General features: G+C 47.1%; 1 protein-coding gene across 2 annotated transcripts in view; it reads right to left on the minus strand.

The window, feature by feature from the left end:
- Positions 1-12,271, minus strand: part of LOC309560030 (relaxin receptor 1-like) — a 269,217-nt gene that overhangs the window by 113,444 nt on the left and 143,502 nt on the right. Inside the window, exons 4-6 of one of the 2 annotated variants that reach the window (XM_082263531.1) lie at positions 10,447-10,552; positions 9,133-9,204; positions 7,013-7,084 (exon numbers count right to left, since the gene is read on the minus strand). In XM_082263531.1, the coding sequence (XP_082119657.1) occupies positions 7,013-7,084; positions 9,133-9,204; positions 10,447-10,552 (250 nt within the window). The remainder of the gene's footprint in view (positions 1-7,012; positions 7,085-9,132; positions 9,205-10,446; positions 10,553-12,271) is intronic. The other variant, XM_082263532.1, reaches the window with a different exon arrangement.

Below are 12,271 nucleotides of genomic sequence, written 5' to 3' on the forward strand. Positions count from 1 at the left end.
CAGAGACAGAAAACATTTAGAATGGACAAGCATGTTCTGCAGACGGAAAGAGATGCAATAATACAGCTCTCCACTTTATCATATAACCATCGCTTTTGAAGGATAAACCAGTAATTAAAAAAAAAACAACTTCCTTTTTCTGTGTGCCATTCACTTCCTTCAGTTCATTACTTTCTCCGTCCAATACACCATCCCCCCATTGGTCTCATCTTATTTCACTACCGTCTACTTTAACTTCCCAAAGGTATTGGATCTGCCCTTCCTTCTCCCTCCCGTAACTGTTCATCTTCTCTCCTTCCTCCTCAGGGAAGTTAAAATAGATGTAAACAGGGCTGGATCTAGCCAATCGAGGGGGGCACTAACAAGGTCAAGGGGCATAATGTCAACACTGTGTGTAACTCACTGACAGTCTACCCCCTTACATCAGGTGTCCCCATCAGAGTCCCCCTTACATCAGGTGTCCCCGACAGAGTCCCCCTTACATCAGGTGTCCCCATCAGAGTGCTCCCTTGCATCATATGTACCCATAATAGTGCCCCCTTACATTTGGTATCCCCATTAGAATGCTCCCTTACATCAGGCATCCCTATTAAGCATGCCCCCTTCATTAGGTGTCCCCATCAGGAGTGCCCCCTACATCTGGTATCCCCATTAGAGTGCTTCCTTACATCAGGTATCCCCATAAGAGTGCCCCCTACATCAGGTATCACCATCAGAGTGCCCCCTACATCAGGTATCCCCCATTAGAGTGCTCCTTTACATCAGGTATCCCTATCAGAGGGCCCCTTACATCAGGTGTCCCTATCAGAGTGCTCCCTTACATCAGATGTACCCATCATAGTGCACCCTTACATTTGGCATCCCCATTAGAATTCTCCCTTACATCAGGAATCCCTATTAAGCATGCCCCCTTCATTAGGTGTCCCCATCAGGAGTGCCCCCTACATCTGGTATCCCCATTAGAGTGCCCCCTACATCAGGTATCCCCATCAGAGTGCTCCCTTACATCAGGCGTCCCCATCAAGCATGCCCTCTACATCAGGTGTCCCTATCAGAGTGCCCCCTACATCAGGTATCCCCATCAGAGTGCCCCCTTACATCAGGTGTCCCTATCAGAGTGCCCCCTTATAGCAGGAGTCCCCATCAAAGTCCCCCTTATATCAGTTGTCCCCATCAGAGTTCCCCTTACATCAGGTGTCCCTATCAAGCATGCCCCCTTTATCAGGTGTCCCCATTAAAGTGCCCCTTTATGTAACATCTCCACAGAGTAGCACCTGTGTTTACCAGTTGGAACTTTCTGTTTTGCTGTACCGTTAATCCTACGGGAGGACAACTTTGCAACGTTAAATCCTAGCAGCCAGAAAGTTAGCAAGTCCTCAAATTGCCTTCAAGTTTTACAATTCTGAGCATTCCATGTTTCCACTCGCCATCCAAGTTTTAACCCCCTAAATTAACAAAACAAACAATCCCTGGACTGATTGAGTCTGCATGAAAGCTGCAAAAATTCCTGTTGCCTGGCATAAGGGAGAAGCTGAAATACCTGCAACCCTTACGGGGGGAATTGTTACATTTACATCAGCTGCCCCCATTAAAAGTGCCCCCTTACATCAATGGCCCCCATCAGAATGTCCCTTTACATGGAGTAACTCCTTACATCAACTGTCTGTATGAGACTGACTCATGGATCAATGGATGCACTCGGGACCCTGTTGGGGGGGGCACAACTAAAACTTGGGGGGGGGGCACAGGCCCCCCCAGCATCCCCCTAGATCCGGCCCTGGATTTAAACCCAATCAATAAAAGAAGCTTTAACATGTTAATGTCATTTCAAAGTTCATTTTCATCTTTTCAAAATCTGTCTGCAGCTCATTAAAATAATCCCTTTAGATCCTGCCATGAAGTTCCGTCTTCAGGTACTTCCTGTTATAGGGTGACAACGCCCTGTCCTGGTCTCCTGGACTGTCAAATGGGTCTCGTATGGAGACTACATGTAATTGTTTCAACATACACTATATTACCAAAAGTATTGGGACGCCTGCCTTTACACACACATGATGAACTTTAATGGCATCCCAGTCTTAGTCCTATAACAGCTTCAATTCTTCTGGGAAGGCTGTCCACAAGGACCTTGCTTTGTGCACTGGTCTAAATCATTTGGTGGAGGGGGGATTATGGTGTGGGGTTGTTTTTCAAGGGTTGGACTTGGCCCCTTAGTTCCAGTGAAGGGAACTCTTAAGGCGTCAGCATACCAAGACATTTTGGACAATTTCATGCTCCTAACTTTGTGGGAAGAGTTTGGGGATGGCTCCTTCCTGTTCCAACATGACAGCGCACCAGTGCACAAAGCAAGGTCCATAAAGACACGGATGAGCGAGTTTGGGGTGGAGGAACCTGACTGGTCTGCACCTCAACCTGAGAGAACACCTTTGGGATGAATTAGAGCAGAGATGACCAGTAAACGCAATACCCTCCACTGTAAACCAGTGCACCTGCAGCTTGGGCCCTTTTTGGCCATTGAGCCCTGGTGGTTTATATGGACCTTTGGGTTATCCATTAGGTCGGCCAGTAGACAGCTAGTACCTATAAAAGTCACTTGATTGTTATGCTCACTGAACTATACCCATGCGTGGGTGAACGTTTGTCAAGAAGGTATACTTATTACAATAAAAATGATTGTACCAGAATTAGAGCAGAGACTGCAAGCCAGGCCTTCTCATCTAACATCACTGCCTGACCTCACAAATGCAGTTCTTGAATAATTGTCTAACATTCCCATAGACACTCCTAAACCTTGTGGACGGCCTTCCCAGAAGAGTTGAAGCTGTTATAGCTGCAAAGGGTGGGCCAACTCAATATTGAACCCTACAGACTAAGACTGGGATGCCATTCAAGTTCATGGGTGTGTAAAGGCAGGCGTCCCAATACTTTTGGTAATATAGTGTATGTACTACTTCACTGGCCAAATGCTACAACCACCTTTACTGTTAAATTAACCTTTAATGGCATCCCAGTCTTAGTCCAACATCAGTGCCTGACCTCACAAATGCACTTCTGGAAGAATGGTGAAACATTCCCATAGACACTCCTAAACCTTGTGGACGGCCTTCCCAGAAGAGTTAAATCTGTTATAGCTGCAAAGGGTGGGCCAACTTAATATTGAACCCTACGGACTAAGACTGGTGTAGCAAGGTTTCCAGGCCTATTGCCTGATGTGGGTCTGCCATTAGTACCGGAATCCTCTCCAGCCCATGTGAGCTGAGTCCCCAGGTGTGACAACTGAAGCAGCGGCAACTCCGGCATCTTTGTTTGTGGTTTTTATTGGAATTAGGGGATAGGAGAAGGGAATTAGCGGGATATTCCTTGAGGCTTAACTATTTACAATTGGGACTTTACTTCTGAACTGCCCGTTGGCGCTTCCTTGACGCCAGCCGGCGCCAGCCAACGCTCACTGACACTGAGAACACTCTGTAGAACAAGAGAAGTGCTGAATCCTCGACTTATAGTCAAGAAGATCCAAGACTGAGAACTGCAGAACTCCTGACACTGTTGTACTGTGAAAGTCACTGAATATTTCCCCCTGCCTGACACAGCTTGAGGTAGTATGAAGTAGAACTCTTTACAGCTGTCACTTTAACTGGCACGCTCTATACCATTCAGGGCCCAGACTGCGGGTGCCCCCTTTGTCCTTGAACTCTTCAGGGTCCACTGACTATGTACCCCCTCTGTAGCTTCAGGGTCCTCAACCTAGGTACCCCCTTTACAGCTGGCTGACACTGGATCCCCAGAACCTCCTCCGGAGTGGTCCCCTCCAACTTCAGGCAGACCCCCAGGGGCAATCCTCAGTACTCACGACCTGTGTAGGCTTTCCTGGGACTGGACCCCTCTCTCTCTCTCTCCGCAGGCTCTCTGCACACCGGATCCCCTCAGCTCCACTCAGCACGCTTTGGACACTCAGGCGACACCCTGAGACATCCACCTTCCTCAGACAGCTGCACTCTCCTTCCTGGGACTCTGCTCCCGCCAAAGACACCGTGCCACGCACTTCCCCCCCAAACTTATACCCACTCCCAGAATCCCTTGCAGCATAATCTGCCTTCTGAGGTAGTTACAAGCTGGGATGTGTCCCCTGATTGGGCTTCCCACACTGCCCTATGAGAAGCCAGTGGGGATACTTCTCCCCTCAGCAGGCACATTTGGAAGCCCTGACACCCTAACTAAATAAATCACAGCCCTGCTGTTAGGCAGACAAGGCCCACTATACATTTACCTAGCACCTACCTGTAGGGTGCTACACCGGGATGCCATTAGAGTTCATGTGCGTGCAAAGGCAGGCGTCCCAATACTTTTGGTAATATAGCGTATGTTGTATATCCAGTTTTTACAGGCAGGATTTTGTTCACTTTGGATTTGGATAATCTCAAATAAAGGCTCATTTTGGGAATAAGGGAAAACATGAAATCTAATAATGAATGCAACCACTGCATCCAATGATTGGTGAGCTGCAATATATGAAAAGGTTTGGTTTTTGGGGTTAATACCGCTTTAATACATTCCTTGGTGCAGAAGTGCGATTTGACTCCGAAATCTTATCGGTTATCTACAATCCCATAAACTGCGATACGGATCTCCTTTCCCACATTCCGACATCAGGCAAGACGGAGACTCTGGTAACCCCATTAAATCTGATCTATGTAGAGATATGTAGAGAAGGCGGAGAAGGCCTCTTTGTAGAGATATGTAGAGAAGGCTGAGAAGGTCTCTTTGCATTTCAATGCCAGAATCCTTTTCCACGAGTAAACCAGAAAATTTCCATCATTTGTCAAATCTAATTCCAGAAAATGGTTTGACACCCTTAAATCAAAGCAGATTTTTTTTTTATCAGACTTAAATTCTCATTAGGAAATGATGTTCTGAGAAGATTTAGGTGTAATAGGATAAAAGGGTGTTGGACCCATTATCTGGTGACATCTTGATTGCTAAAGTGGTTGTACAGTCAGGGCTGCCATCGGGGGGGGGGGGGGGGGGACAGGCCATACACATGTAGGGGGCCCGGACGTACCAAGAGGCCCAGCCACCCAGGCCTCTACCAATGAGGCAGAGTGGTTGCTGCTGTAGTAACTAGCAATTGCTAGAGCAGGGCAGCCACAGAATGAGCCAATGCAGCCAGTGGGATGTCTTTTTATGGATTGGGATGTCTCTTTGCTGAATATATGGGTCTGTCTCTTTGCTGGATTGGGATGTCTCTTTGCTGGATTGGGATGATTGGGATGTCTCTTTGCTGGACTGGGATGTCTCTTTGTTGGATTGGGGTGTCTCATTTCTGAATTGGGATGTCTCATTGCTGGGTTGGGATGTCTCTTTGCAGAATATATGGGGCCTTCTCTTTTCTGGATTGGGATGTCTCTGTTAGATAGGGCCATCATTTTGCTGATTATATGGGGATGTCTCTTTGCCGAATTGGATTTATTTTCATATATTAAAGATGTAACAGTGTTAAAAAAAAAGGGGGATGAACTGAAGGACTCGGTAGGATCACCAGTGGGACGGCCATTGGACGGGCCCTGGGGGGCCCAGGCCTAAAGCTGTGTAAGGGGCCCAAACATTTCTGATGGCTGCCCTGTGTACAGTGCATCCGGAAAGTATTCACAACGCTTCACTTTTTCCACATTTTGTTATGGACAACGACCCTAAACACACAGCCAAGATAACAAAGGAGTGGCTACGGGACAACTCTCTGAACGTCCTTGAGTGGCCCAGCCAGAGCCCAGACTTGAACCCAATTGAACATCTCTGGAGAGATCTGAAAATGGCTGTGCACCGTCCCTCCCCCATCCAACCTGATGGAGCTTGAGAGGTCCTGCAAAGAAGAATGGGAGAAACTGCCCAAAAATAGGAGTGCCAAGCTTGTAGCATCATACTCAAAAAGACTGGAGGGTGTAATTGGTGCAAAAGGAGCTTCACCAAAGTATTGAGCAAAGGGTGTGAATACTTATGTACATGGGAATTTTTTCCTTTTTTTATTTTTAATAAATTTGCAAAGATTTCCAACAAACTTCTTTCACATTGTGAATATGAGGGATTGTTTGTAGAATTCTCAGGAAAATAATGATTTATTATTCCAATATTGAATTAAATTCATTATTTTGAAATCTTTGCAAATTTATTACTAATCTAGTGGAAGAGACTCGAGTGCTAAAATCCCATGGGTTAGGGGGCGCAAATTACTTGCCTTGCCCCGGGTGCTGACAACCCACGCTACGCCACTGATCCCCCATAATGACAACGTGAAAGAAATTTGTTTGAAATCTTTGCAAATTTGTTAAAAATAAAAAAAAATCCCATGTACATAAGTATTTACACCCTTTGCTCAATACTTTGGTGAAGCTCCTTTGGCACCAATTCCACCTTCCAGTATTTCTGAGTATGATGCTACAAGCTTGGCACTCCTATTTTTGGGCAGTTTCTCCCATTCTTCTTTGCAGGACCTCTCAAGCTCCATCAGGTTGGATGGGGGAGGGTCGGTGCTCAGCCATTTTCAGATCTCTCCAGAGATGTTCAATCGGGTTCAAGCCTGGGCTCTGGCTGGGCCTCTCAAGGACATTCACAGAGTTGTCCCAAAGCAGAAATTAATAAAAAAAAAGTCTCATGGAAATCCATGTGATGGTGACAATGCAGGAGCACAGTTAGGAGACAGGGACAGAGAAATGTTCAACCCTTTGCGCCAACCACCTCCAAGCCCTTTACAAATTCTAAAAGCCAGGAGACGGAGGCGGGCATTCGGGTCATAAGACCGCTGTGATTGGCTGTCACGTGATCAGAGGCTCCTGATCTCATTGGAAGCTTCCGATCCCCTAGTGGCTACCATGCTGGAAGTTGTTTAACAGGGCCGTGTATATGCGTGCGGTCGGCGCCAAGAGGTTAAAGCTTAGATGAGGAGTAGGGAGGTTTTGGGGTACTTTTGAACAGTTATACCCTTTAACTCAGAAATGTGATGGGTCCTTGGCTTACTTACAGCATTTTTAGACGGAAGAGTCCTGAAAATGCCTGGCGGGAGATCGACTGAAGTTCATTATTTTGTAGAAAGCTGGAAAAAAAAAAAATTACAGAATTAAAAAAAAGTTTTTGGGTCCCAGTCTGGCATACACATTATTACCAAAAGTATTGAGACGCCTGCATGAACTTTAATGGCATCCCAGTCTTAGTCCGTAGGGTTCAATATTGAGTTGGCCCACCCTTTGCAGCTATAACAGCTTCAACTCTTCTGGGAAGGCTGTCCACAAGGTTTAGGAGTGTCTATGGGAATGTTTCACCATTCTTCCAGGAGCGTTTTTGTGCGGTAAGAGAAGGCGTGGCTCGCAGTCTCCACTCTAATTGATCCCAAAGGTGTTCTATCGGATTGAGGTCAGGCCAGTCAAGTTCCTCCACTCCAAACTCGCTAATCCATGCCTTTCTGAACCTTGCTTTGTGCCAAATCATTTGGTGGAGGGGGGATTATGGTGTGGGGTTGTTTTTCAGGGGTTCGGCTTGGCCCCTTAGTTCCAGTGAAGGAAACTCTTAAGGCGTCGGCATACCAAGACATTTTGTACTCCCAACTTTGTTGGAACAGTTTGGGGACGGCCCCTTCCTGTTCCAACATGACTGAGCACCAGTGCACAAAGCAAGGTCCATAAAGACATGGATGAGTGAGTTTGGAGTGGAGGAACTTCACTGGCCTGCACAGAGTCCTGAGCTCACTCCGATAGAACAACTGTTCTGTGCTGGCCAGTCAAGGTTGTCCACCCCAAACTCGCTCATCCATGTCTTTATGGACCTTGCTTTGTGCACTGGTCCAAATCATTTGGTGGAGGGGGAGCAGTGGGCAGCATACCAGGACAGTAGGACAATTTCATGCCCCCAACTTTGTGGGAATAGTTTGGGGATGGCCCCTTCCTGTTCTAACATGACTGCACGCCAGTGCACAAAGCATGGTTCATCCCATACCTGATCTGGACTGGTTTCTTGGACTCATGGTTATGCATCCCAGTGTTCTTTCTCTGCTAGAAGGACAGTGCTGGGAAAAGGTCTTCTAAAGCCCAGGGCAAACATGGAAAACTGCGCCCCCAAGATGTATGAGCATTATGTGTCAGTAACCCACCCCCCCCCCCAAATAAAATTTGAGCATTAATCTAAAAGCTTATCCTCCAAACAAAAATGGAGTTTTTGCTGAAATCTTCCCCTAGCACAAATGCCCCCCCAAAATAAATTACGCCTTCTAGCACACATGCTCTACCCTTTGAACCCCTCAAATTTCAGAGTACACATCCTCTTCTACTTCCCACTCCAAATCCCCCCCCAGCTCACATCATCCCCCCCCAAACAAAATTTCCCTTCCTAACAAAACCCCCCCCCCCCCCATAAAAAAACAATTTCCCCTCCTAGCACCATTCCCCTCACTCCTCTACCATATCACCTCTTCTAGCACAAATCCTCTTCCCCCATCCCCCTCCCAACACAAATACCCCTTAATCACATGAGGACACTGCTATGGGGGGGGGGGCATTACTGTGTTTGTGGGGGGGGGGTGCAGAGGCCACTGCTATGATAGGGCAGAGGACACTACTGTGGGGGGGGGGGCAGAGGACACTACAGTAGAGTGGGGGTGGTAGAGGTGCCTTCTGCCCTACAGTTGGGGCAGAGGGAACTACAGTGGGGGCAAAGGACACTGCTTTGGGGGGTACAAGACACTACTGTCGGGGGGGGGATTTCAGAGGACACTACTGTCCGGGGGGGGGGGGGGGTTCAGAGGACACTACCGTGTTTTGGGGGGTCAGAGGACACTACAGTGTGGGGGGCATAGTATATTACTGGGGGCGATGATGTGAAAAGGGGCAGAGGACACAGTTGTGTGTTGGGAGAGGGGTGGGGGAGTGTTTGAAGCGGGGTAGAAGACACTACTGTCACACACCACACACTGGGTTTAAATTAAAGGCTTTATTTATAACACATACCCCCCCACCCACCACCTGGAGCTTTGATTTCCTCCATGTTGTTCAGGTAGATCTCAACCTATGAAAGGTTGCCTACCTCGTAGGTTAGCCTACGACAGGCTAACAGGACTTTCTTTAAATTACATGCAAAGGTTTAGCTACTTACAGCTTTTCCAAATCGTGGTACCGATGAAAGACGCCATCAGGCAAAGATTGGATTTGGTTATCCTTCAGATCACTATAAAACACATACAAAGCATTAATGAATCAGTTATTGTAACAAGCTGGAGAAACAAAATAGGATTTGATCCCGTGCACAGCTGGAACCCGGAGCTAGGTCTTACAAAAGGAATATTCATCAGTCATTATTAACCATGCTGGTTGATATTTCAGTGAACCAATTACGAATATAGAAGAAAAAAGACCTCTTGGTCCATCAATTCTTTCCCATTTTTTTTTCATCTCTAATGGAGATCAGTTTCTGTAAAAATGTGTCACTTCTGTTTCAAAATTGTAGTCTGAATCATAAAGAACAAATTAAGGAGAGGTAATTATATTGGTCCCCCAACTCTGTCCCTGGACCCTCAACCCTGTCCCTGGTCCTTCAACCCCTCCCTGGTCCCTCACCCTCTCCAACCCCTCCCTGGTCTCTCACTCTCTCCCTGGTCCCTGACCCTCTCCCTCAATCTCTCCCTGGTTCCTCTCCCTCCTGCTGGTCCCTCACTCTCTCCAACCTCTCCCTGGTCCCTCACCCTCTCCAACCTCTCCCTGGTCCCTCACCCTCTCCAACCTCTCCCTGGTCCCTCACCCTCTCCAACCCCTCCCTGGTCTCTCACCCTCTCCAACCCCTCCCTGGTCCCTCACCCTCTCCAACCCCTCCCTGGTTTCTCACTCTCTCCCTGGTCCCTACCCTCTCCCTAGTTCCTCCCCCCTTCAGCTGGTGCCTCACTCTCTCCAACCTCTCCCTGGTCCCCTACTCTCTCCCTGGTCCCTGACCCTCTCCCTCAACCTCTTCCTGGTTCCTCTCCCTCCCGCTGGTCCCTCACTCTCTCCAACCTCTCCCTGATCCCTCAACCTCTCCTTGGTCCCTCAACCCAGGTTCTCTGGTTGTTAACAGAAAATAGATATCAAACAGGCCCTATAAGTTCCGTTTGTTCCCTCAAATATCTATGGTCCGTCATTAAAATCCATAGCAAAGGATCAGTATTGAGTTAATTGATTAAATAAATTAGATGGCCAAATTGGACTACAATGTAGTTAATTAGAACGACCACATTGGACATCCTTTAGCATTCTGCTGGGCCATATTGAGCAACACCTGATATACAGTAGACGGCCATTACAAGGACATCAGATCAACTGGATCTTAACTCATTTAGTCTCCTCTCTATGTCTGGTGGCTCAGTGCTCAGCTACAAGTCTATGTGAAGACACGGGGGGGTCACGAGTTATTGCGCACTTCAATTGCTTCATTGCTTACAAAGCTGTTACGTTAGAAGAGATGGCTGGAACAAAATGAAGTCCTTGACTCGAGCAGTTTACTAAACGCTTCCGGCACTCGCATTGCTCTGGGTAAACATCTAGAGCTAAAACAAAAACACAAAAAATATAAGCAGAACAATTTATCAAAAAAAAAGCAAATAAAACTTTTCTGAATAATTAAAAAGCATAATTACTTGTATACCATATAGCCAAGAGCTTCTGGACACCTGACCGTCACACCTATGTGAGCTTGTTGGACTTCCCATTACGAAACCATGGCCAATAATATGGGCCCTCCTCCCACACCTTCATGGCCATTAATTCATGGCCATTAATATGATTAATTTGAAGATGTCCCCCCACCTTTTCCCCCAAAATCATTATTATGAAGTTGTCCCCCTCCCAATGGCCATTAATATGAGCCTGTCCCCTCCCTCCATGGCCATCAATATGGGGTTGTCCCCCTCCATGGTCATTAATATGCCCCCCCTTCATGGCCATTAGTTCATGGCTATTAATATGAAGATACCTCCCACCTTTTCCCCCAAAACCATTAATATGAAGTTGCCCCCCTTCCAATGGCCATTAATATGATGCTGTCCCCTCCCTCCATGGCCATTAATATGGGGTTGTCCACCTCCATGGTCATTAATATGGAGTTGCCTTCCCCTCTTCCCCCATGACTATTAATATGGAGTTGTCCTCACCCCTCCTTTTTCCCTATGACCATTAGTATGAGGTTAACCCTCCCAATAGCCATGAATATGAAGTTGCCCCCTCCCCTAATGCCCATTAATATGGGGTTGCCCCCCTCCATGTCCATTATTATGGAGTTACCACCCCCCACCTTTTTTCCCATTATCTCTTAATATGAAGTTGTCCCCTCCTTACATGACCATTAATATGGAGTTGCCCCCCCCCCTCGTCTCTCATGACCATTAATATGGAGTCCCCCCCCCTCCTCTTTTTCCCTATACCAATTAATATGAAGTTTCCCCCTCACAATGGACATTAATATGAAGTTGCCCCCTCCTCTAAAAGCCATTAATATGTGGTTGCCCCCCTCCATGGCCATTCATATGGTGTTGCCCCCCTCTTCCTCCATAACCATTAATATTAAGTCACAACCCCCCCCATGGTCATTAAGTTGGATTTGCACCCTCCACCCCCCCCCATGACATTTCATAAAGTGTAGCCCCCTTCCCCCATAGTCATTACTATGGAGTTGCCCGTCTTGCAGTTATAGCATCCTTCATGTTTCTGGGAAGGATTCCCACAAGATATTTGATGGTGTCTGTGGGAATTGTTGTCCATTGTGAGGTCAAGTACTGATGTTGAATGAGATGACTTGGCCCACATGTGAGGCCACACGTTGGGCACCAGCAAAAAAGACATGGCTCACAATTCATCCCAAAGGTGTTTAGTAGGGTTGAGATGAGGGGTCTGTGCAGGATACTTAAGTTCCTTCACACCAAACTGGTCAACCTATGTCTTTATAGAGCCGATCCAAACAGTTCAACCCATGTCATTATGGAGCCGATCCAAACAGGTCAACCCATGTCGTTACGAAGCTGATCCTAAACTGGTCAACCCATGTCGTTATGAAGCTGATCCAAACTGGTCAACCCATGTCGTTATGAAGCTGATCCAAACTGGTCAACCCATGTCGTTATGAAGCTGACCCAAACTGGTCAACCCATGTCTTTATGGAACTAGTCCAAACTGGTCAACCCATGTCGTTATGAAGCTGACCCAAACTGGTCAACCCATGTCTTTATGGAACTAGTCCAAACTGGTCAACCCATGTCTTTATGGAACTAATC

Source organism: Pelophylax lessonae (genome assembly GCF_965119305.1).
Source record: "Pelophylax lessonae genome assembly, chromosome: 7".
NCBI lineage: Eukaryota > Metazoa > Chordata > Amphibia > Anura > Ranidae > Pelophylax > Pelophylax lessonae.